This window comes from Zootoca vivipara, chromosome 5 (genome assembly GCF_965207765.1).
Source record: "Zootoca vivipara chromosome 5, rZooViv2.hap1.1, whole genome shotgun sequence".
NCBI classification, from domain to species: Eukaryota; Metazoa; Chordata; class Lepidosauria; order Squamata; family Lacertidae; genus Zootoca; species Zootoca vivipara.
Genome location: NC_142588.1, coordinates 63,135,816 through 63,162,829, shown reverse-complemented (window position 1 = coordinate 63,162,829; position 27,014 = coordinate 63,135,816). Strand labels below are relative to the sequence as shown.

General features: G+C 41.5%; 1 protein-coding gene across 2 annotated transcripts in view; it reads left to right on the top strand.

Annotated features, from left to right (window-relative positions):
* LOC118093423 (glypican-5) overlaps positions 1-27,014 on the top strand; it is a 385,759-nt gene that overhangs the window by 142,527 nt on the left and 216,218 nt on the right. The window contains exons 4-6 of one of the 2 annotated variants that reach the window (XM_035132482.3): positions 9,112-9,245; positions 12,145-12,204; positions 13,807-13,932. In XM_035132482.3, coding sequence (XP_034988373.2) covers positions 9,112-9,245; positions 12,145-12,204; positions 13,807-13,932 — 320 coding nt within the window. The remainder of the gene's footprint in view (positions 1-9,111; positions 9,246-12,144; positions 12,205-13,806; positions 13,933-27,014) is intronic. The other variant, XM_035132483.3, reaches the window with a different exon arrangement.

Below are 27,014 nucleotides of genomic sequence, written 5' to 3'. Positions count from 1 at the left end.
ATAACAATACTTTTTGTGAAGCATTTTATTGATTCACGTGTACAGTTGTGTGTATAGATAAGAAAACCACAGAAAACAAATCTTGTGGTTTGTACGTATGGTTGCATCAATATTTTATTTTAGTTTTTGGTATTGTTTTACCAACCTGTAGTAGTGCAGGGATGCATCAGCAGAACACCTCACACAAAGAACCTTGATAGAATAATAAGCACAATCGTATCAATCACTTAAAAAATAATACACATGTGCTCTAATAATTTGGATAGGAAACAGATTCAAATAATGTCAAGCAACTGAAAGCTGTACCAAGGAGTTCATGTTTTATAAATCCTTTTGAAACTAGAAATCCTAGCTGTTCTTCCCATGTCCATAGAATCACATGAGGGATACCAAAGACACACTACCTACCGTATCTCTGCCACTTCTGTTGTTTCTCTGTTGCTTGGTCCTACTGCCTTTTGTCATGACCTCAGAGTCCAGCAGTAACTTGAACACAGAGGGTGAGGTACTGATTGAGGAGGCAGTGGGCCCGAGCCAGCAAGAGTCAAGCATATTTGCCTCTAAGAGGCTCACACTCCATGGAGCTGAGACACAAACACAGGCAGCTTGCCCAGCACAAGCTCATTCTAGACTCAAGACCAAAAATGTAAGTCTCCACGCTGCTCAGCAAGTGGGTGGAGCCTGTGACAAGTGGTCAGACTTAGAGACAATAAAACAGCTCAGTTGAGAAGTAGCACTAGTCGGAACAAGTGGTTGTCTGCTTCCTGGGCTCTGTCCAGAGTCCTGAAAGACCCACTACCAAACTCCCTTGTCGCCTGTCATCCTAATCTTGATAAAACCCTGGCTGTTTGTTTCTTACCTGTCCTTTTTGTTCCAGACTGTTTGCTTGATTTTTGCTCTCCCAAATTCACCTTCTACACATTGGAGGGCAAGCGTCTGGAGCAAGAAGCCTGTATAATTGTAGAGGCTCTCCACACAACATAGAGCTGATATCACATGGAGCTTTAAATCATGTGGTGCTGCCTCCATGACTACAAGATTCTCCCTGCTGTGGATGTTTGCCTTCCAGTCCATGGAAGGTAGTGGGGGTGGGGGTGGGGGGCAGGTGGGCAAGGCAGAGAAGATGGAGCTAGCTAGGGTATCCCTTTTCTCCCTCTCATCTCACCAGGAGAAACATGCCTGACTAAGGCTGTATGGAAGCTGGAAGGTGAAGCCCACAGATCAGAATGGGGACAATCTTCTCTTAGTGCTCCTTTTTGTGGAATGAGAATATTTAAGATTCATGATCTAATCACTCTTGGTTCTTGTTAAGTTAATTTATATAGTGAACTATATTATAGTAATGTAATTCAGATAACAGCATATTATGCTTGTGCATTTGTGTAAGTGCATCAGCATAGGGATGAATGATTCATTCTAGTGGTGGATTGCTTTTTAGTATTAATTCAAGCAAAGAGCCAGTATTTCCAGCTGGTAAAAAAAATTAAAATTATCCCGGAATTTATGCTAGTTGAGACTCTTTGCCCACACGTAGAGTAATCTGTAGAAGCAACTGAAAGTGGGGGTTAGGGAGTCAGGAACAGGTAATATCAGTTTCTAAATATATTATGCATTCATTTAGGAAATGTCTACCTCACCCCTCTTTTTTGCCAACCCCAATATGGGTTACAAACATAGTCAAATATGCAAAGCATGTGTCAATAATATGCTAAACACCAAGCAGATAGATATAATCCAGTAATATAATCCAGATAAAATTTGAATGCTGTGGGATGGTTCCATAAAACTTATTTCAGTCACAGAAAGCTTGGGAGAATAAATGGGCTTCAGGCTGCTGCCATAAAGACACCACAGTTGGTACTAGCTAGACCTCCAAGAAGAGAACATTGTACATTCGGGGTGCCACAACAGAGAAAGCCTGTTCTTCATCAGCACATAATATACCAACCCTGTAAACAGAATGTTGAGGAAAGTTTGACTCCTTTCTGAGTTTGGATGCAGCACTAAGCCAAGTCATGGCTTAGCTCCAGGTAGTGTGCCAGCAGCACGAGCATAGTAGCTGAACCCTCACACTTCCTAGTTCATCCCATTGAGGCCTCACACTGACTCAGCAGCAGCTCACACAGTGAGGCAGAGGCATGGCAGCAGCAGTGCTGTCACAAATGGGGAAGGAAACACCAGGTTCAGAGCTGGAGCATCATTGCATAGCCATAGTTACTGTAAGTGGCTGTGGGATGACTCTCTTGTTCCTAGTGGAGAAATTACCTTTTTTTATAAATAAATAAAAAGTTGCCAAAGCAGGCTGAATCATTGCTCGACTATTGCTTGAAGTATTAAAAAAGTGAAGAGAACTTTCACAAGTCATTGGAAGCTGAAATCTAGCATAAGATAATAGTTTAATTACTGGGGGGGGGAATGGAGATTTTCATCTGCACCAGCAGAAATGCTACCTAAAATATTCCTCTGCCTTCCAGTAGAGAGTGACAGGGGACAGAGTTGAGAGGTGTGAACAGCCAAAGGTTTCAAAGGGTATATGTATTTCAGAAATAGTAAGAAATCTATAGTTTCAGAATGTAAGCTGCATTTACTGTGGGAAATTCAATCAAAATGAAGTAGTTTTCAATTCACATGGGAATTGAATGGTATTTAAAAGCTTTATGTGATGACTTATGATGCCTTTGTGTGCGTGCATATTTAGAGAGGTGGGGAGGGAGGCGTGATATTTTATGACATGATGACAGGAAGGGACAGATTGCCTGCATTCATAGTCCACAAGTTCCTCAGAGGAAAAGAGAAGGTGTCATCTTTCTTGTTTCCTAAATGCTGACCTTTGGGTCAAATCAATAAGTTATTGCAGTTAACACAGACAGGCACACTGCTACTGAATACCATATATGTCATCAACTGAGCACCTAACGTGTACATAAATGCAGTTGAAATGTCTCAGATTTTTCTAAATTGGGCTGCAGTTTACTCAAGGGGTAAGTCAGTGCCCTGTGAAGATAAGGACTTAATACTAAGGGGGGTATTTTTATCTTCACCCATGCCAAAGATAATGAAATATTGTAATAGAATAGAATAGAATAGAATAGAATAATAATTTGTTGTCCAAGTACCAACATACTTGGAATTTTGCTTCGGCTACATTGCAATGTAAACATACCTTAAACAAACACTGTTACACAATACAATAGCACTGCAAAGGAACCCCACCCATAATTAGCCTCTACTTCCGCTACACAATTATGAATTTAACAGTTTGGTGGCACAAGGGAAAAAACTGTTCCTGTGCCTAGCCGTTTTTGTGTATAGAGACCTGTAGCAACGTCCAGATGGAAGTAAATCAAACAGATGATGACCGGGGTGCAAAGGATCTGCGACAATTCACTCTGCTCTCTTCCTAGCTTGGATAGCATAAAGTGTCTCTATTGAAGGCAAACTAACACCAATTACCCTTTCTGCAATTCTTACTGCTCGTTGGAGCCTTTTCTTGTTCATCTTGGAGGCTGTGCCATACCAGGCAGTAATAGAATTACAGAGAACAGTTTCAACGATACCTCTGTAAAATTGGATCAACACTTCTTGGGGCAAATTAAATTTTCTTAGTTGATGCAAGAAATACAACCCCTGGTGGGCCTTTTTAATATTACTATTGATGTTGTCTGACCAATTTAAGTTTTGAGAAATTATAGAGCCCAGGAACTTAAAAGACTCTACTACTACAACCATGTTACCAAGGATGGAAAGTGGCAGCAAGACGGAAGAGTGCCTTCTGAAATCAATTACTATTTCCAATGTCTTTTGGGCATTTAGCACCAAAGTATTCCTACTGCACCACAAAACAAGATGGTCTACTTCCCGCCTATATGCAGATTCATCGTCCTCCCATATAAGCCCAATAACTGTTGTATCATCTGCAAATTTCAAGGTCTTAACCGATGGATCAGTTGAGGTGCAGTAATTTGTGTATAGAGAGAAAAGCAGCGGGCAAAGCACATACCCCTGGGGAGCACATGTACTGATGGTATTGTTGCTTGATATAATTTTCCCCAACCTCACCTGCTGCCTCCTGTCCGTTAAAAAGCTGTATATCCACTGGCAAACAAGAGCAGGCACATTAAGATGAAGTAATTTAGAAAACAATTTAGATGGAACAATAGTATTAAAGGCTGAGCTAAAGTCCACAAACAAAACTCGCACGTGGGCCGCAGGGAATCCAGATGTTGCAGGAAGTAGTGCAATGTCATGTTGACCGTATCATCTACTGACCTATTAGCTCGATAAGCAAATTGCAAAGGTTCCATCAAAGGGTCGGTAGCATCTTTCAAACAGGCCAACACTAGTCTTTCAAAGGCTCTCATTACCACAGATGTAATAAAATAAGAAAACACAATAAAAGATAGGTGGATATGAATAAAAATGCATTTGAATTAGAGTTAAGGTAAAAATAAGATTAACATTGTCACCTCTTTGTCTGCTTCTGAAGCAGCCTCATGATAGTGTGTGTCAGTCATAGGCAAATTATATGCTTAGGTATTTAGGTTTTCAAATGGGCAAATTGGGAATAAGCCATTTGCAGGACATGTTGAGGACTGATAAGTATAGCTATCATGTGATTTCTTGGCTGGCCAATTAAGCTTTCCTGTTGTTTGAATGAGGTACCTGCCAATTTAGGCAAGCTATCAAGTAACAGAGAGATACTGAGTTAGTTCAGGCATAACTATTTTGGTCGAATGCAAGCATTGTGCTTCCACAACCCCTCCCTCCTCTTGTATGCCATAACAGACAACTTCTAGGATTTGCAAAGCCATTGCTTTCCATAACAACTGAACTGGGAAGCTGTGGTTTAATCTTGGTTTACAAACCAGGATACAAAAACCAACTCTGATTCTGGTTTCATATTCTGGCTCAAAGTCATGAGAGAGAAACTCAGCTCAACTGACCTTGTAAATTGGTCTATGTCTCCAGGGGGGAGTGATGAGGCCGTGAGTAAGGAAAAATAAAATAAAAATCTTGTTATGTAGGGTGGAGTACACAACCAGACAGAGTCATAATACCAACAGAGGCTAATGTCTTATTTACCTCTCATCCAACTTCACAGCTTCAAAATACTGTGTTGCAAAATTAAACGATTCACAGAAGAATGTGCCAAGTAAAATATGTGGGATGTATTAATTTCAGTACTTTTACCCCAGCCTTCCGTTAAAATATTCAAGCAGCAAACATACATTTGTACATTTTTATTATAAGGAAACAAAAATAATCACAATCACATTAAAACATCATTTTAAAAAGCTAAATCAGACTGTAGGGATCAGAATCCCATTTGGAAAACAATACCCACAAATGCCTGCCAAAAAAGAAAAAGAAAATGTTTTGGCTGACTTCTCCCTGTATAGGGAAAAGCTAAAGATTTTTAAAACCTTTTTAAATTGAAGAGCTTTGGTTGTGCATGCTTTCTATTAGCCATGTTTAGATTAATTACTATTTTATTCAGTATTGTGAAGACTGTTCTCATGTTTCTTTATATGTGTTTTATAAGAGGACATGACTTAGAAAGAAAGAAAAAAGCTTCAGCTATACTTTGATAAAAATTTTTTATTCCAGCTAAGAGAACATGAGCTCCCAGCACATCTCTGGCCTAATATAATTAATTTCCAAAATGGAAATTGAATTAAAATGGAAATCTTTTAAATTGATTTCTTCTTATGCTATCTTTCTAAAGAGTTACCTAATATTTTTGAGAGCTTTTAAAAGGATTTATTGGATCGAGTCCCAATAGATTCCCCTTTTATTTACTGGACTATGGTAATTATACCCTTAGGCACAAACCTTTGCTGATTGTCAATATCCAAAGCCAAATGTCACCACTAACAAGGTAGGAATTGTCAGTCAATAATGATTAGTACTTGATCTTAAGGGTATCTTTGCGCAGATAGCCATTATCCTTTTAAGCGTCTTCAGGTCACATGAAGCAATGAGTCAGTTCAAAAGATCATCTTGCCACATTGCTGGGATTTTTTAAAAAAAAATACACTATGCCTGGAATTACACTGAGTACAGTATTTGCAAAATGTGATGCTGTCTGCAATAATTTAAAATACCTTTTCAACTCTCTGCAAGCTAGATTCGACCCTGAAAAATGTCCCCCTTTCAGAAATTGGAGATGTCTCTGAACAGAGAGTAAAGTTTCTGAATATTTAGGGAGATAAGAGATTTCCAGGTTTAGAAGGAGGTGATTTTTTTCTCTGTATTTGATTATAGATATATTAAATATGATCTGAATCTGTTGGGTCTCTCAGGCTGTGAGAATTCAAAGGACAAATGAGGGGATCTTTTTTCTCCCTTTTGCTGTGAAGCTGTTGAAATGGTGATAATTTGCACAATGCTTCATGGATGTAAACTTCTTGAATTAAGAAAGACAGGTGTACCACTGAGACTGATAGGCTACACTTACCCGTTATCAACCAGCTATTGGTATGGAAAACAAAATAGCCAAGGAAAATATATGGTGCTGTAAAACTATATTCCATGATAGGAATTAATTCACCTTTAGACTTCACCATTAGTTGTCACTTTTATTATTCATACATAGCACTCACTTTATTTATTTGAAATATTTCCATACCATTATTCATTTAAATTGGGGGAGGGACCTCTTTAATCACAGTTTCAAACCCTAAAGAAATACATTGTTGGTGACTTTCCCCCGCCCACTGCTGACCACATGTTTAATTAGTGTTTAAAACATTGATTAAACATGCAGTCTGGAGGGGGGAGAAGGAAACAATGCAGGTGAGGGTTGCTGTCTTCGCCTCCTTTTTGCCCCACCCCACCCCATGACGGTTTTAAGGTTAAAAACTAGATTGCTTTGCAAGGTCCCCAATTCAAGTTGGGGCCTGGATTGGTTCAGGTCATCCCAGGTCAGTTTGGGTGCAATATGAAATGTTAAATCAGGTCCCATATCTGAGGAGCTAAATCAGATGGTGTGTGTATGCGCAACTCTAGAATTCACATCTCTTTGGGTGCCAAATTATTGATCATTATTACAAAAGGGGGGGGGGGTCGGTAGTATATCCCTTCAGTAACACACTGTTTGCAAAATGTACAGCTGCAAGCTTCAATTAATAGGTCGGTCAGCTGAAACTCTAATTCTGTTTGTTTCAGCTAATGTTTCTGCAACTCTTAAGTATATGTTATTTGGAAGATAAGGCAGAGGAATAGGGAACCTTTGGCCTTTCCAGATCAGCCCTGGCCAATTGCCAGGGATGATGAGAATTGTCCATCACCATCATCTCTAAGAGATTATTGAGTATTTCTTTTTGGACAGTGGGATCTTTCTGCTCCATACCTCCTTATAACATTACCATTATTATTGTGAAAGTTATAATAAGAAAAGGGGGGGAAAACCAGCAAACTGAAGTGTTTATAATAAATAATTTATGGACTAGTCATGTGTGTTTCAAGTAATCACATGCAGCAGAATTTAAGTAAACAAATTAGTATGTAGCAATAGAGTTTTAATTGTAATCATTTGTGTCACTGATCATTTCCATTCAGTTCATGTTGTGCAATGTATTCACTGGGGCTGTCATTGGCCGTTAGTTTTAGAATTGCTGCATTGTTTATTGCTTTATTGTTTTGCCTTCCATCCTTTCCACTAGATAGAGTCCAGTGTAGCCACTGAATACTTCTTTTTGCTTTGCCCCCATCCCCCTGTTTTCCATTTCTCTCCCAGCAGTTTTTTAAAAGTACTTCTTCAAACCTTGGGGGTCCCCTGAAACTCCTGATTTTGGATACATTTTGGATACATAGTACAGTATATATGACGATGATTATCCATTTTCATTCTTAGCACAGCTGGCAGGGCTTCTAAAAGTGTGCCACTGCAACATCAAAACCACTTTTTTTAAAAAAAGAGTACCTTCCCCAGTCCACATGGCTGATATCTCAAAACCCTAGGTGATGGATATGAAAGGATTGTTCTTGCAAGCCAGCACATAACGCTCAACATGGGGCTACCTTTGAAGGTGACCCGGAAACTACAACTAATCCAGAATGCGGCAGATAGACTGGTGACTGGGAGCGGCCGCCGAGACCACATAACACCGGTCTTGAAAGATCTACATTGGCTCCCAGTACGTTTCCGAGCACAATTCAAAGTGTTGGTGCTGACCTTTAGAGCCCTAAATAGCCTCGGTCCAGTATACCTGAAGAAGCGTCTCCACCCCCATCATTTTGCCCAGACACTCAGGTGCAGCGCCGAGGGCCTTCTGGCGGTTCCCTCACTGTGAGAAACGAAGTTACAGGGAACCAGGCAGAGGGCCTTCTTGGTAGTGGCGCCCACACTGTGGAACGCCCTCCCACAAGATGTCAAAGAAATAAACAACTGTCTGACTTTTAGAAAACATCTGAAGGCAGCCCCATTTAGGGAAGCTTTTAATATTTGATGAATTATTGTATTTTAATGTTTTGCTGGAAGCTGCCCAGAGTGGCTGGGAAAACCCAGCCAGATGGGTGGGGTATAAATAATAAATAATAATAATTACTACTACTACTACTACTACTACTACTACTACTACTACTATTGCATGGTTCATTATAATATTGTTTTCTGTTTTGATACTAAATTTTAATAGCTTATTAAGTTTCAGAAGTATTCTGGAAATATAAGCATGTTCCTTTACAGTGAATTGGAATAATTTCATCACTGCTATACTATCTCCATTCAACCCTTTAGTGTCATTTCACACCATGGCCACATGCAGGAGCTGGTCGTACGACTCACACAAACCCTTCTCTGATACATGTGCTGTGCAATCTGATGGAAACGCATGCATTGCCTCTCGCAATTCCTACATTGCACATGCCCCATACAAGTGTTTGTTTTTTGTTGCAGGCAAACCACGGGTGGATGTGTGTTCTCATATGGACGACACATAGAGATAATGCATATAAATACATAATTGAACAATTGCATGGCTAGCCTGATACTCCATCTCTGTCCCATGGTCCTTCTCATGTAGATTCTCCACCGTTGGAGCTTTGATGCTAAGCATGCATGCTAGTTCTTACCATGTAATCATTTTCTCTCGTTCCTTTTTATTACAGGTAGATAAAGTGTGTGGACAGCCTGAAGAAAAAGAAGTGAAACCTTTACCAGACAACATAGTTCAAGCAAAGGAAGTAACTGAGACACAGGCTCTGACAATGACACACTCAAATACTCTAAGCAATAAAAGGAGGTAACCCTGATGCAACAATTTTTCCTCATGAATTTGAAACTGGAGCTTCCCCAAAATACACCATTTTTAAAAAATGGAAAAAACAAACAAACAATCCAATGCTTCTGAAACCAGAATTGTGCTTTCCAATACTCAGTTCCATTACATGTTCACTAAGCATGTTTGTATGAAACTGGTCCTATTTAGAAATCTAGATTAAATGATTCAAGTTACACATGGGGAACTTGTAGTTCAAAACATATGGAGGGCTACAACTCCCATCATCCCTGGCCATGTACCATGCTGACTGTGACTGATGGAAATTGGAGGCAAACAACTTCTGGAGAGCTATAGGTTCCATACTCCTGGTAGTAGTAAATATTATGTACTTGCTTACTGTTACAACCTAACTGAATAGAAAGAGCAGGTTATGTTTTGCACTATATGACCAAATTTTAACATCATAGCTGGTGAGCAAGAAGCATTTACCCATATGGCATTGTTGGGATTGATCCAAAGATTCCTAGAGCTGAGTTCCACTTCCTTGTCCACTAATGGAAAGTGTTGATTAATTGAGACATAAGGCAGATTCTCTGGTCCCCTGCTTTGGTTTTTGTTATTTCATAACAAGTTAATTTAACCCATAAGAGAATCCAGAAGTATTCAAATGAATATTCTAAGCAGAGCGATATAATCTGCACTAAAAAGCCTTATTTGTCTCTAGTGTTCAAGCAGCTAAAAGAATACCTGAATACACAATAAATTGTTCTTCAGCTGTTTGGAGGAAATATTATCTCAGTTACCAGTATACCTGTTAAAGCCCTTGAGGGCAGCCTTACTTCATTCTAACGCTGAATCAGACCCATCTAAAATGATAATGGGTTTGTGTAGAAATTCAGGTGTTAATGTTTAGCTTATTAGACCAATGCACTCCAACCAACGTCTGTTGGTTCAGACACCTTAACAAGCAACATGATGTCCTTTATTGCAAAATCCCTGTAAGCAGTTCCCTTTTGATGCAAGGAACTCTTGTGAATGCTTATTTGCAAATTCAAGATCTAGAGCAACATAAAATAGTTGAGCAGCTACAAATTCCAGTAGTTTATGTTGGGGCTGAAGTCGGCCAACATTGTAGGAAGTTCTAATGGCCAGCATACAGCTATAGAATAAAATATTAGAACAGCCTTCTTTTTCTATCAAGATTGTGATGTAATCAGTTCCAGATTGGTAAGCATTTCTTCCTCCCACCCCATTTCCCCCCTCTGTTTCCTGTAGCTGATGTCTGCTCAAAGTAATGGTGTTCTGTTTTATTGCCATCTAAATTTATTTTCCTCTTCCCATATCTTTTGAACTTTTATGAAACTTGTTTCTCTGTGGATGATGCTGGCATGACTAAAGCTTGCACAAAAACTGCATGCTATTTCAGTTCTTCTTATGTCTGCATGTACATGCGATGCTACGCCTATTCAGCACATGTTAGTGGTATTCTTTTGTTTTTTCTTTACCAAACACAACTCAGAAAATAATGGACCCTGGAAATACAATTTTCTTTTAACTTGGAAGTCTCAACATGAGCAGTACAGAAACATTTTAGGATCGCAGGAGCAGTCACCCATAAAAGGAGCCTACATATAGATGGTATTGGCTTTCCTATCTGGGATCCATGTTAATAAATTCTGCCACAAAACACCGTCTGGAAATGCACTCTGTTTAAAAGCAGAACAGTTGGCACTTTAATTGGAGAAGGAAACAGCTGAGGTAATATGATGTCAAGTACCTGTGGTACTCTCTTTTAAACTTAAACAATATAAGGACATACACTAGACCAGGCATCCCCAAACTGCAGCCCTCCAGATGTTTTGGCCTACAACTCCCATGATCCCTAGTTAACAGGACCAGTGGTCAAGGATGAGGGGAATTGTAGTCCAAAACATCTGGAGGGCCAAAGTTTGGGGATGCCTGCACTAGACCATTACATTTCATAAGATTTCCCATAGGACCTCCTGAGTTCATATACGCCAGTGATCTAAAGTTTCAGGAAAGTTCTTGTAACTCAAATGAAGCCCTTTATAAGGATTTCATAGGAAGATAAGGAACAACTTTATACAAACATTGGTCCAGCTGCTTCAGTATTGTCTACAGAGATGGATAGGGGCTCTCCAAGATTTCAGAGAGAGAGATATTTTCTCCAAAAATTCACCTGGATACACCTGGGAATGAACCTGGTACATTTTGCATACAAAGCAGGTTCTCTTCCACTGAGCTACATCACTTCGCAAAGGATGTAAACTAAAACAAGCAGATACGGATTTATTTACTCACTTAACCCTACACTTCCAATATCCCTGAAGGAGCAATGATCTTTTCTTTGTTTCTTTTCCCTGTGGAAATAAGTGTTTCGTTCCCCTGAGAAGGAATGCTTTTCCATCTCAAGCACTTTCACATGTGCTTCTTCTGATCTACAAATCATTTGTCCTGCTCTGTTCTCACATGTATGCAATAACTTTTCTTAATGTGACATTTGGAGATAAATTCAGGAGATTTATTTTCAGCATTTTGAACCTTCATTTTGTAATGGTACCCATTTAAAAAAAAGGATAAATTTCTTTTAACGTGTTTTAGAGTAAAGCTCAAATCCTCAAGCACAGAGCACAATCTACCCAGAACTAAACTGTGGGTGGACTGTGCCTTTATTATTATATTTTAATATATAGGTTAAAGCATATTTTATTTGCTGGAGCATATTTTTTTTATTTGCATTTTTGCTTCTCTGGTTTAATCCTGTGCATGTTCTTGATTATCTTTTCTTTCAAATAATTTATTACTTTTTGTTTCTCATTTCTTTTTCTTTCTTTGCCTGAATTCCTGCTTCCCCACTCCTCCTCCCCGCCTTCTGACTATTCTCCCTGGCCCACTCCAGTTCTCTGCCTCTGAAATCTTCAAAGAATGACAAATCCAGAAGTTTGAAAAAAATTGCCCGGTAAGAATGAAAAGAAGCTGACATGGTTTTGTCTCTTCATTTTAAATGAGCTGTCCAAACCTCAAGGCTCTTGCTTTCGTTTTAAGAGTACAAGGTTTTGTTCAGCATTACCATAAAATGCCTCTAATATTAATTTCTTAACTCAAATGCAACCATCTAGAAGAACCATGTTATTAAGAGAGGGGGGAAATACTGGAACTCTTGGCTGAAATATCTACTGTTTAAATGCATACCCAGAAAATGTTCTCCTTGCTCTGTTTTATACACAACAGGTAACATGGACAATGAAATTTGAATATTTCTTAGCTCCAGCCTGAAGTTTCAATCATATTTTTAAGTCAAGCCTTTTTTTTGTTTCTATACTGAAAATTAATATATCACTCTTCAAAACTAAGTATGCAGTTGGATTTTGTGTTCAGTATTAATAGGGAGTTTGTACATTCCTATTGTAACATGCAGACTTTTCACTACTAAAATCTCACTTTTGCCTGCCACTCCTAAGCTAGAATTAGCCTTTTATCTGTATCTGGAGAAAATGCAATAATTGCACTTGTGTGCATGATCCAAATCCTCTTCCTACGTGTCCAGTAGTTCTTGCACCTAGACCTGTAGGAAGGGAGAGTGGCTCAGGATGAGATCAGTGGTATGGAAATCCTCTTGCAACTATGGTGAGATTGAGGCACACAGAGACTGGATCATCCTCTGTATGCTAAGAATGCTATTGTCTTCACTGTTAGGGCTAGGCGTCTAGAAAATACCCAGGACTTTGTGTTCTGGAAATAGTTACAGAAGAACATTAAAAAAAACTGCTAGACCAGGTCAATGGCCCATTTAGTCCAGCATCCTGTTCTCACAGTGGCCGGGCACTCTTTCCTCCTGAAGTTTCCAGCAACTGTTATTCAGTTGTTTTTCTCCTTGATGCTAGAATTTAAACCAGGGTTTCTCAAACTTGGGCCTCCAGCTGTTTTTGGACTACAATCCCCATCATCCTTGACCACTGGTCCTGCTAGCTAGGGATGATGGGAGATGTAATCCAAAAAACAACTGGAGATCCAGGTTTGGGACACCATAATTTAAATGAAGGAAGTACTAGGATGCCTGAATTTTTGATAGACAGTATCTTATACAAATGTAGACTAGACTCTACTCTTAGAATTTCATTGGGTGGCTCTTCAGCAGAAATATTATCTATTCCAAAGGCAAAGACCTTGCTGTAACCCCCACCTGGGTCTTTTCTTTGTTCTCCAGGACACACTTGAAAATGGGGAAGGTTTGGTTTGGAACTTGGCAACTGAGGAAATTGACTTGAAGCAGGAACTTTTCAATGGGGAAAGTGGTAGGGAAGGGAAGGCATCATCATCTCCTCTGCTTTGCCACTTCTCTCTTTCACACACATACCAAGATGCTATTCATACAGGAATGATGCTTTGGGATTTCAGTACATCCATTTGCATGTAATGTGTGGATTGGCCCTCAGTGAGTTAGAATAGTTAGACAGAGCTGGGCAGAAGTTTAAGAATGGACATAGGATTAAGATTACAAAGTTGCCTAGAATGTTAAATGTTGGTGTTGCATTGCAAACGTTATGTTTTTAATTTCTAGGGAATTCATCAACTACATGAAACGATCCAGAACACTCTATGCCTCTTTAACTGAAAGACTCTGTGATGGTGATCTTGTGATGAAAGACAGTTCGACTTGCTGGAACGGAGAGGATGTTGTAGAAAGGTAACTGTGTTCTCTCTCTGAGTGGACATGATGGAGGGAATTTGTTTCTGCATACTGATTGTTTCTTGCTGGACTGGGACAAAACCCTTTATTATAAGTCAGTTTCTTTCAGACTGGGCAAAAGCACTTACATACACTTGTCATTCTGAGTCTGTCACCAGGCCTTTCTGGCTTGGGTAGGTGACACTTAATTCCTGCCTAGTTTGTACTGCCTTACAGAGGTGCAATATAACTTCTGAAAGTTGATTAAATATGTAGTATACTATATGCAGTATAGGATGCCATGCCATTACCAGTCTTCTTGTATCATAGCACTGGAGCTAGAAAGAACGTTTTACCTGCCATGTGGAGGTCGCTCTGTATGTTGACTATTGCTGGCGGAGAGGCTTGATGAGAACAAACATTTGACTGTGGTTCTTTGCCACTCTGATCTTTTTAATCCATTCTACTATTGCTACTTTGCACATTATTTTGCAGTTCTGACAAGGGATGGAATTGAATGTTGCGCTCTTCCAATCTTTCCATCTGTGCAAGTGTTGATGCCCCATCTCCTCCCCATGTGCACTGTTTAGAGAGTTCTCCAGCTAATTTCAAGGATGGGGGGACTGGAGGGGAAACAACCCCATTGCACAAGTAGTAGTCCTTGCGCAGGGATTCCACAGACAGGCCTTCAGGGCCGGCCCTACGGCCAGGCTGGGTGGCACAGGGCACCATGGCGCCGGCCCGCCAGGAGGGCGCCGCGAGCTGCGCCCGCCCGCTGGCCGGCCGGTCTGCCGCGCAGCTGCAGCCACGGCAACCGCGCTGTGCCCGCCTGCCCACTGCGCCCACCGCACTGTGCCCACTGCGCTGGGAAACGGGGCGGGAGGGCGCCGGAGGGATCTGGCGCACCACGGCACCAGGGGCGCTTAAGACGGCCCTGCAGGCCTTGTTAGGTGAATCCCACTGGAAGACTTGTTTTCAGTTTCCTCTTGTTCAATAGGTAGAAATAGAGCAAAAATGCTTAGGAACAGAGTAGATAAGAAGGACCAGCTGATGGTTTTAGTAATTCCCTTCCATATGGTGATGGTAGTGATTTCTGTATAGATTTGAATATTCACAATTGGTTTTACAGCCTGGATTCTTGGCTACATTCAGCATATTATTATTTTTTAAATGTTATAACAGAAATGTTAAACCTTAAGTAAAGTGGTGGGTGCACTTTATTGTTTCCTAGATGGTCTCTGCTGATGAACAATTTAAAGGGGCATGTTTACAGTCACTGACCCCTCTTCAGAACTATGGTTGACTGATTTGAGCCAGATGTAATTGGTGCTTATTTCTTGTAACGTATATATGTAGATTTTCAAACGTTTGTGAACTACAGGGGTCCAATACCTATCACCACTTTGTTGTTGTTTAGTAGTTTAGCCGTGTCTGACTCATCGTGACCCCATGGCCTATCCCTTAACTGTGGCTATTGATGGACCTTTATTTGAAGCCACAACTGACTAGCAAATGAAAAGAGAACCAGATTAATATTGACCATAATTAAAGTTAAAGCAGATCTAACTGTTGTTGTTGCTGTTGTTGTTTAGTCGTTTAGTCGCGTCCGACTCTTCATGACCCCATGGACCAGAGCACGCCAGGCACTCCTGTCTTCCACTGCCTCCCGCAGTTTGGTCAAACTCATGTTCGTAGCTTCGAGAACACTGTCCAACCATCTCATCCTCTGTCGTCCCCTTCTCCTAGTGCCCTCAATCTTTCCCAACATCAAGGTCTTTTCCAAGGATTCTTCTCTTCTCATGAGGTGGCCAAAGTATTGGATCCTCAGCTTCAGGATCTGTCCTCCCAGTGAGCACTCAGGATTGATTTCCTTAAGAATGGATAGGTTTGATCTTCTTGCAGTCCATGGGACTCTCAAGAGTCTCCTCCTGCACCATAATTCAAAAGCACCAATCCTTTGGCGATCAGCCTTCTTTATGGTCCAGTTCTCACTTCCATACATCACTACTGGGAAAACCATAGCTTTAACCATACGAACCTTTGTCGGCAAGGTCTAACTCTTAACTCTTAACTTTTAATCTACCTCTTAACTTTGGTTAAATCCAGAAGCAGAAGGGTAGGGAAACTGAAACGAAGAAGGATTGGGCTCCCTCCTTTATCAGTGGGTCTTGACAGATTCACTGGCAGCAATGCCAGCTTTCCAAGTGATCTACACAGAATTGGGTGGTTGAATGTCAGCAACATTCTCATTTCCTGCACTTTCCCAATGTAGAGTCAGCCCTGATTTATATTTTTTTTAAGCAAGAACCGAGGGCAAATGGACCCTGCTGAGTGACAGGACCTCAACCAGCTGCTCACTCAGATGCTTGGTGCTCTTCTGGAGGAGCAAGCATGATACCCCATTGCTTATCCCTAGTTGAGAGGTCATGCTGTGTCTGTGCTGGCACTAGGTAGGACAAAACGACCTGGATGATTACTGTGTCTTGAAAGTTCATGCTGAATCTGTTCTTGGCTTGGCGTGATTCCAAATCTGCACCAACACAATAAAATAAGCCACATAAATGTAGCAAACACTATGCGACCTTCACAACTTTTGCAAAGATCATCTCTGTCCCTGATGGCATCGCAGCGGGGAAAGCTTTTGAGTCTTCATACTTGGCACTCTCTATGTGTGCTTTCTTGCTGTGTGTTCTGTTTACAGATCCTTAAGGAATTCTTTGCAGACTTGTTTGCTTCAGATTCGTTTATTGTCCTTTTCGCCTTAGCAGGAAGATGCATCTCACCCAGAGAAAAGTCTCTTTCATGAAAGGTTATTTGGCTGGTGGAGAGTGAGATGGGATGCATTTCACTAAGGCATTTTGATTAAAAAAACAAAGGATTAAAGGTGGCACAATTGATTCTTATCTTTTGTACAGCAAGCTACATTCCAGCCATGCAAAACTCAGGTTTATGCAAAAACATATACCTCCATCCAAGCAAGGAAGAGTCCAAGGACCTGTTCTGTTTGAGCAAAAGCTCTCAAGGATGGTGCAGAGCAGGGCTTGTGAGTTGTAGCCTAGGGCGATGGGGTATGGCAGGAGTAAAAATTTATACGAGGAGGTATAAATGCCATCTCAAACTCATCGAAAGATTCCATCAATGGTGTCTCCAAAAATTTTTACACATCACTTGGGAAGACAGGCGAACTAATATCAGTGTACTGGAAGAAGCAAAGATCACCAGTGTGATTCTTCAACATCAACTTCGTTGGACTGGTCATGTTGTGCGGATGCCTGATAATCGTCTTCCAAAACAACTACTGTACTCTATTACGAACTTAAAAATGGAAAGCGTAATGCTGGTGGTCAACAAAAAAGATTTAAAGACTGTCTCAAAGCAAATCTTAAAAAATGTAGTATAAACACTGACAACTGGGAAACACTGGCCTATGAGTGCTCCAGTTGGAGAACAGCCTTTACCAAAGGTGTCATGGGCTTTGAAGAAACTTGATCTCAGGACGCAAGGGAGAAACGTGCTAAGAGGAAGGGCACGCTTGGCAAATCCACACCGTGATCAACTCCCGCCTGGAAACCAATGTCCCCACTGTGGAAGGGCATGTGGATCCAGAATTGGCCTCCACAGTCACTTACAGACCCATTGTTAAAATCGTGTTTATGGAAGACAATCTTACTTACTTGGCTATGAGTGATAGAAGAAGAAGAAGAAGAAGAAGAAGAAGAAGAAGAAGAAGAAGAAGAAGAAGAAGAAGAAGAAGAAGAAGAAGAAGTGTGGGGGCTTCCCACAGCACAGCCCTGGGTGCACAATTTTGAGGGGGCACAAATGCAGGGATCCACGTTCCACCCTGCCTGCTACCAGGGGTCTCTGGGCCCCAGAGCCTGGCCTGACTATGCTGCTGTGTCCCTGGCCCTCTTGCTGAATGGCCACCCAACTAGCAATGGGAGATTCAGCCGCCAAGGGCTGCTGTGGCTGGCTAGGCTCCTCCCTGCATGGGTGGGTGGGCAGGCGGCACAGCATGGCCCCACTCGGCTCTTGTGATGAGGGCTGGGCAGGCACAGCAGGCTCCATGAACTCTCCGTATGCATTTGCCCAGCAGAGTGGGTGGCAAGGGCTAAGCTAGTGCAGTGGGTTTTGTTCACCCTTCACACCCTTCCCCACCAGGCAAACACCCCGGGAGCCAGCAAACAACGATATGCTGCTGCTCATGAGCCCAGATAGAAAGGGTTTGATGACAGAATTGGTCCCCAGACTTGGGGTTTCTCACCTCTGCTGTAAAGATGCTGACTGGATAACAGGATTGTACTATCAATTACACTATTGTGCTCAAATTATCCTGGATCAGCCCATTATCTCCTGTGAAACATCTGGAAGGAATGCTGCTAGAGGATCTGTGAAGAGTTGCTTTTAGGGTTCAAGGTTTTCAAGTACTGCTGCTTTAGTGCTGTCAGCTATCCAAGTAGCACTAAAGTGACACCTAGTGAAAAAGCACTGAAAACAATATAACTCAGCATGTTTCAGGCAAAGCCAAAAATGAAAGAAATGAGGGGATAGGACTGTATAAAGAGCCCCTATAGATCTGACCCAAGGGGTATGTAGTCCAACATTCTTCCTCCAATAATGTCCAGTCTGGGCCAAGCTATGTGTGACCTTAGCTATGTAGTACTGCATTTGAGTGCAGGGACTTATTTTCACAAATTAGCAGCACTGAGCTACTGATCTGGATTGGGGCCCTAACCTGAGAACGAGAGGGATTTGGCATCTTTTAGAACCTGTTCTACACACTGAGTGCTTAATAAATGCTTGCAGCGTGAGGACTCTTTGCTCCCTTAAAAAAATCAGTTTTCCGCATTCTCTGTGGAGGGTTTGGTAGCATTTGGTAGATGTAATTCTGAATCCAATATTGAATCAGAAAGTACAGGTAGTTCATCCATATTAATCTGGTTGGGTGAGTTGCTTGTGAACTCAGCCCTGAGATTCCTCAAGCATACATATTGGCAAGGGTCCTGGTTTTAATTTCCCTACCCCTTCTTGCATTTCAAGAAGTTGTCTGCAAGGTGAGTAATATTTATTTATGGCATCCACTAATTGATACTTAGCTCTTTAGGAAAAACAAATGTAGACTTTATAAATAATGCACCACATAAACATGACATTAAATATTACGACGGAATATTTATAAATAGTAAAATATGTCAGTCATTAAAGAGGGTGGTTTAAGTTTTGCAGAACAAATCCGTGTATTGAATTAGAATTTTGTATTAAATCAGGAGTGGCAGCTGCTACTGTGAAAGAAGCAGCTGGGAGACTGGTTTTGAAGCCGTAATAATAGTAATAATTTAAAAGAAAAATACAGAGTTTATGGGAAGGAACGTTTGTATTTCAACCTTTTCCACTCTGAATGCTTAGATCCCGTTACCTTAAGCAGGAGAGCTTAATGTAGTGTTGTGGCTTAGAGTAGGCTTTGATTTAAATCTTGTTTTCACCATAAACTCACCCATGTTCAGTGCATGGTTGGGTTCCCTCTTCTGAGTTTTTCTCTGTTGTATATGACCTCCAGATGTGCTAGGAAGAGGCACTTAGGGGGAGGATAGCTTCCCGGGTCCAACCATTCAGTGCAATACAGGCACTGGCAAATATTTTTGACTGAACTTTGATGACAGCACAATAGAGATGCCCAATTGCTTTTGCATGGCCCATACTTTACATGGGAAGGGTACGCGAATGCTTAGGAGCTGAATCATCTTAGGACTACTTTGGAATAGCATGAAAACAATAGCTTGGGTTTGTGATTTATTTATTTTTAAGTGCTGATTAAGTTTGATGTCGAAATCAAAGGGAGGAGCGCAGCTGTAGGAATTATTGTGGTTTCCTTGAGCCTACAGCATACATTACCTCAGAAACCAAGTCACAGTGGATTGTAATTGGGGGGGGGGGAGAGAGGAGAACATGGAATGTATTTTGAATGTTTCTAGTTTGCCACGGTCATCAAAATGTTTTCAAAGTAAACAACTCACTAAAAACCAAGCACAATCTTGCTGGGATGAAGCCATTTTAAAATGCATCCTATAGTCGTCTTCTCTTACAAATACTGTTATTCGTCATTTGAAAAGCAAAATTTTCACAGCTGGCGAATATCTTCCAAAAAAGACACACAAATGCAGATAATTCCCCCCTTTAAAGAAATAAAATATAAAATCTAATGAAATATGTCAACATTGGCTGGGACGAAAAGCACCCCAGTGACAAAAAAATGGATACATTGAATGGGATATCGTTTTGTCCCAGACTCTTTTGGAATTTCAAAAAGAAAACTGTCTGGGCACTTAAATCTGCATCCTGAGTTCTTTTTGTGCAGGAAAATGTTTACTCCATGTCACATTGGAAGGCAGGATATAAATCTAATAGATTATTGTGCTGGTGGTAGTCTGTTTATGGCACCATGCAAACATTTATGCTTATGCAAAACCCATCTGTACCACCCAAAGCAAATATAAGAAGGGGATAGCTGCTCTAGGGGTGGGTTTTTGTCACATATATCGGCACAGAAGCTTAGTCAGGTTTAAGGGTTCCTGCTGCATGGAGCAAAATACCGTATCAAGTTATAAATAGTGAAATGAATGGGGAGAAATTCAAGTGCGTTTGCCATGTGATTTAATAATAGATATAGGTCTTCCCCCTGTACTCCTAATTCCAGCTCCCCACAGTAGATCCTAGGAACAATTTCCCTGCACTGCATCCCATTTTTTCCTCAATGGCTCTTTTTTCAGGATGAGTGTGGGCAGGTACAACTCACCTTTGCTATTTCTGCCAAATGTCTGCTGTAGCTCAGAAGCTGATTCGTGACGGCAAAAGCCTCATTAGTGAATTGAAGCCAAGGAATGGCTTTAGCTGTTGAAAGGGCACCCAGATCCAAATTAAAAACCCGACCACAGTTACATTTTATGCCTGCACAACCCAAACAACAGCGCTAGACTTATCTCGGCTCAGTGAAATGAGAAAGCTGTAAGAAAGCTACCCTGGTGACCGGCATTGGTGAATTGAATGAAACAGCAATGAATTGAAGGAAACAGGGCCAATGCCAACAAGATGTTTAATTCCAAATAAACCCTGCAAAGGATGAAAGAACAAAAGAAGAGGTTTGTTCTTTAATAATCACTCTGTAGAGGATATGGGGAGAACAGCAGCCTGCTGGTCTTTTCCTTTGCTGTAGTGCAATGCCACCTAGCAGCTTCCGTGGGTTATTCAGCTATCGGGGGCTCAGGCAGCAGTATGTTACGAGGGCATGTAAACCCTGTGATACCTCCTGTTCACCCATGTTACATTCTTAATCCCCAACTGCAGTTGCCAAGCCACTGGGAGTTGTATGTGTAAGGATGTGATATGCATGACGTTCACAGTCTGAAATGACTGTGGACTTCATGCAGCCTGCTGCTAAAATGCTGTTGCCTTGATGTGCAAATAGGCTCCACATCAGTGTGCTGGTACTCTTTAGGCAGTTGCTAAGGCCCTCAGCTGATGGCTTCCCTGGGTGTCCCTTAAAAAAAAATCCCTCAGCAGCTGAGTCTGGGAGACAGCATTTTCATTCCTGCAGCATGCTCCTGATGCAATGTGTTCCAGGGCATTGTGGGAAATTTAAATGGTGGCTCGCAGCTGCCCAGCGCTCTGCTGCTTCCACCCACCACTGACAGGAAGTTCATCAAGGTCCACCAATGGAGAAGGAGGTCCAAGCCAAGGGCGCTTTGCCAAGGACCCTTCATACTTGCTGCAAAGAGAGACTCATCTATGTGTGGGAAACGGACTTTCAGATTGTGAGTAAATGTGCAGAGCTTCCCAATCTGCTTTCCTGAATTTGAGTACAGGAATCTGAGTGCCTGTCAAGATAGTTAAGGGTTGCATTCAGATGGTACTTCATTCTGTCTTCCTGGCATTTCCTTACCTGTGAATTTTTGCAATTTATGTGATCTTTCACAGTTTGGTGGTCATTTCCATGTTAATTATTTCCAGCGGGGGAAATCTGTTTGCAATCATGTTGTGGGATATTTTTCATTGCAATGTCATGCAATGGAATTAGTGGCAGTGGTGGTGTAGCATGGCAGGGCCAGAGGGGCGGTGGCCCCAGGCGCAAAATTCTGAGAGCGGTGCAACCAGATGCCGCCACAACAGGCTCCCTCATCAAGGCTGTATGGCTGAGCTCCTGCCATCTTCTGGATATGTGGAACTATGCAGGACTGGATTAACCATTAAGCAAAATAAGCACGGGAAGGGAAGGGGGGCACCACAGAAATTAGAAAAAGGAGAAAAAAATCCAAATATTAATAAAGTGGAAGTATGCAAAAATAAACATTTTCCATTGTACTGTAGGTTTCATTTCATTTCAAAAAATATTTTTTTTACGGTTTATTGTTGTTTATAATTTTGAATTAGATATATATTGGGGCAACCCAATAAGTGCTTAGGGCCTCTAAAGGTCTTAATCTAGCCCTGGAACTGTGGCTAAATGGTGGAAATGGTATATGCGAGGGTGGCATAGTATGGGTTGCTGGTTCCCAGGTGCCAGTACTTGCCATGAATTTGTTATAGTAAGTGCCACACTTTTTTGGGGGGGGGATGTCTGTTCCATGTACCTCTGAGTATCTATTACGGTAAGTACAGTGGAACCTCGGTTTACGAACACCTCGGTTTACGAATTTTCGGTTTACAAACGCCGCGGACCCATCTGGAACGGATTAATTCACTTTCCATTACTTTTAATGGGAAAGTTCGCTTCAGTTTATGAATGCTTCAGTTTATGAACAGACTTCCGGAACCAATTGTGGACATATCAGACAACACAGCGATTTCACCAAGTAGTCCTTTATAAGTAAGCTGGAACTGAACTGAACAGCTCAGCCAGCCTGCTTTCATAGGCAGCCGGCTGTCAACATTGTAACAACAGCCCAGGGTTCCCCGCCTAAATTAACTGACATGGACCTGAGTGAAAACTATATACACAATACCCCTGGTGGCCAGGGTGAGAATTCCAATACATAACAGTATCCACAGGGGAAAAAAGCACTGCGTCTGGGCATGGATACCCTCAAGTCCTTAAAATTGAAATTCTGTCAGCTTTGCCACCTGGGCTCTGCGATGACGCATAATTCTCTTCCCCTCCCCTCCCCTTCAATCTCATCACTCCTTTGAGCCAGTTGTGTTGCCAGTTGTGATGTTGTTACTAGCCCACAAGGAAATTGCTTTGGATGAGCAAGCTGCTCAAGTGTTGCTGATCGCAATTTAACAGCTGTGCGATCTGCCTGTGGTTGGGCTTCTTTCGGCGCTTGTATTTTGCCCGAAACTTTTTGTCTCTGAGAATATTTGTTGAATCCCGCCTCCCTTTGTATTGTCATAAGCACCTATTTGGTTCAAAATGGTTATTTGTGATTCTGTTTGCATCATATTAAATGGCAATCTCTTTGGGGAAATTTTGCTCGTCTACTGCTGAACATAAACACTGGGAAGATACCTTCATGCTTGCATTTTCATCTAGCTCAATACTGGGTTGGGCAGATGCTTTTCTTATCACTTTCTGCCTGATTCTTTGAACTGCAGATTCCAGGGTTTAAATCTTGGAACTTCTGCGTGTAGAATTTGTGTACTACTGCAAAACTATGGTCTCTCCTCATAGGCCCACCTAGCATTTTGCCTTTATCACCAGCCATAACGTTTGAAAGGTGATCAGATTTTAAAGAAACATATTGCACTGAAGAAGAAATGTCTGCACTTGCAGACATTGGGGGGGGGCAGCAAAACCTTTGCACTATTTATTACAAATAGTTAAATGGATGGTGAAAGTTTCTCTGAATATTTCTTGTGTTGGGCTGTGAGCTGTACATGACATTTATTTTTGGGAGCTGGGGTGGGGAATCATACCTCACTTTTCTCTATAAATAATTCTCAAAGCAACTTACAGGCAAATCATAAAATGCAAAGAGACAATTTAGGTTGCAGTAAAAATAGTTCAGATTACAAAAAAACAAATTCCATATATTAAAACCAAGATCAAGATAAAGCATTTCAGTATTTAAAAAAACAACAACCCTGATGAGTTTGATTAAATGAAAAGGTCTTAGAAGCTCAGCAAAGTGGGGAACCTTCCTAGAAGAGAAGAGGCTTCATCTGTTTGCAAATAATTCAGATACACATCTGGTGTAAAAGAAAACATTTTTGATACTTGAAACCAATTGATCTATTTTGGGAGGCCTGTTTTCTAATGCCTGCATGCTTTTCCTGTAATGCTGGGGTGTTCTGCTGCCCCCTCCCTCTTCAGACATTGCACTGGGGCTGGTGTTGTGTTATTGCTGGCACGGGAAGTCGAAGAGAGATAATCACAGTACTTAACCTCTTCCAGAAGCATTGACAGGTGCTTTTAAAAAGAGCCAGCTTCAAACTTCGATGCTTTGGGGAGGGGGGGGGGGTGAATGGTTGTACATTTCAGTCAGGCAGTGTTTTTGCAAGTGTGTTCCTAGGGTTCCTTGGAGGCTTATCAAGGGTTTCTCAATGAGAGCAGAAATAGCGGACAAACTTCCCTGGAAGACAGTTTGTCAATTATTACCGCAATTGCCCTGTAATGTGCAGCTGTTAGAGGGAGTTCAGCGTTTCCAAGGACTTGCTCTCAGGGTGGAACTGCACATTTTGAATTCTTCTGCAAATCTTTTCATTTTTGTGTGCTATAGAGCACCGGAGAAATTAAAATATAAAAGGAACGCCTGGGAGGTGTATGCAGAGGGGCTTCAAAGCTCTCCCCCCCACGTAGTAGACGCAACTTCCGGTGTCGCGTGGCTGCCGATTCCGGATTTCTCCGCGGGGTACTTGGCAGCTGTGAGCCCCTTCCGGCACCCGAATTAAGGCGAGCCACCAAACGTAAGTTCGGGAGGAGGCGTTTCGGGGTCCCCAAACTCTTATGCTGGTCACGTAGCCGGAAACGTCCACTCCCAGATTCTGCGAGTGACTGAGAGGTCATGTTTTCTGCTATCTCTGCACTGTAAATACTACGCACAATAAAACCCTTAAAGACAGAGCAGACTTCAGCGTCTTTACTCAAGAGTAGCCTCAACAACACCCTTACAGTAGAGTATACAATGAAGAATGTCTTGGACCAATGCTCTGACTCAGTATATGACAGCTTCACATGTTCCTATTGAGAGGTCCGGAGGGTGGCAACACGAGAACGGGCCTTCTCTGCAGTGGCTCCCCATCTGTGGAATGCTCTCCCCAGGGAAGTTCGCCTGGCGCCTTCATTATATACCTTTAGGCGCTAGGCAAAAAGTTCCTTTATAACCAGGCCTTTGATTGATCTGATTTATATCCTATGCCCTTTTAAAATGTGGGGTTTTTTTGGGGGGGGGACTATTGGGTTGTTGTTTTTATTTTTATTAGGTATTTTGTGGTTTTACATCTTGGTTTAATTCTGTGAACCGCCCTCACACACACACACACACACACACACACACACACACGGGGTATAGGGCAATATATAAATTCAATAAAATAATAATAATAATAATAATAATAATAATAATAATAATAATAATATCTTTTGCAGCCCACAGGGGTTGTAGGGTGAAATTTTGTGTGCTCTTTGACATTTAAATTTAAAGGTGCTCCCTCTGAGACATCTGGAAATTACTACAACAGGGCAAAACATTATCAAGGTGCTATGAGAAGTTGGCTCATGGTACGCCTTGTGCTTAAGTGACTCCTTCCTTCCCACTCCCAATGGTAGGCTACTCCTATGGTACAAGCCATGCACATTCCTGTGAGCTTTGTGCTTGTGCTAGAGTCTGAATATCTGATTGCAGCTGAAATTAAAAGCCACTTTTTGGATAAATATGGCCCTGTCAGGTTTCAGGAATCTGTTCTTGTTCCTAAAGAGCAAAGGAAAGAAAATATTCCCTCTGTGGTTGGATGAGGCATGACTTGTGTAATGATCGTGAATAAGCTTGCTTTTTTCAAACATCAACGTGATGGCTGTGCATCTACAAATATATTTCATGGAATGTGAAAACCAGTTCATGTTTTGTCATTTGTTTAAACTATAAGTCATAGATACAAAACACACAAATGGTTCATCGGCTGTTCAATATTTTGAGAAGTAGTTTATGTGCCCATTTGTTTGTTCTGTATACATTTGGAAACTTCTCAAGATATCATCACCAAACTTGGCGTGAGGGTAGCCAAAGTGTGTGTGTGTGTATGTGTGTGTGGAAAGGGGCTCTTCATTGACATGTGAACACAGGCTGCCATTCTGAATCAAGATGGTGGACAAAATGTGACTGGATTGACCACCTGTTTTCTGACATGGGTTCAGCTGCCTCTTGAAATAAATTTGGCACAAGGTTTCCTAAGGTGGGGCTGCAGGCTTTGTCACCATTTGGACACCAGGTGCCATTTTGAATCAAAATGGTGGACTGAAATATGACTTCAGCATGACTTTGTCCATTTTTTTTTGCATAAGTTAAGCATCCTCTCAAAATATCAGCACCAAACTTAGAACGAAGGTTCCTGAGGTGGGGGCAGTGGTCTTTGCCAATGTTTGGATGCCAGACACCATTTTGAATCAAAATGGCAGATTGAAATGTGACTTTTGGCATGACTTTGCCAGGTTTTTTGGCATAGGTCTGGCCTCCTCTTGAGATATCATCACCAAATCTGGCATGAGGAATTCCGAAGGAAGAGGGGCATGCAGTCTTCTTTGATGATAACAAAGCATTAACAAATAAAAACAACACTTCTAATACAAAAGAAACATACAGTAAAAATATGGTAAATGAATAAAACATATAAAATAGGAAAATCACAAAATTCAAAGTGATTGTATATGTTAGGAATACCAATTAACCCTGCAGCAAGAAATGAAAAACATTCTAATAGGTGTCTGACAGATCCAGCTGCCCACCTTGAATGGTCCTGGTCCAACAGCAGCAGCAGTCTCTGCTGGGATACTTGGCCCTGAGCAAGTGCACAGTAATGGCAGGTTCCTGTGGTGGCCCTAGCTACAACCATGCATAGGTGCCAACTCCCAGATTGAAAAATCCGGGATCGGAAGTCGCGCTGCGACCGGAAGTCAC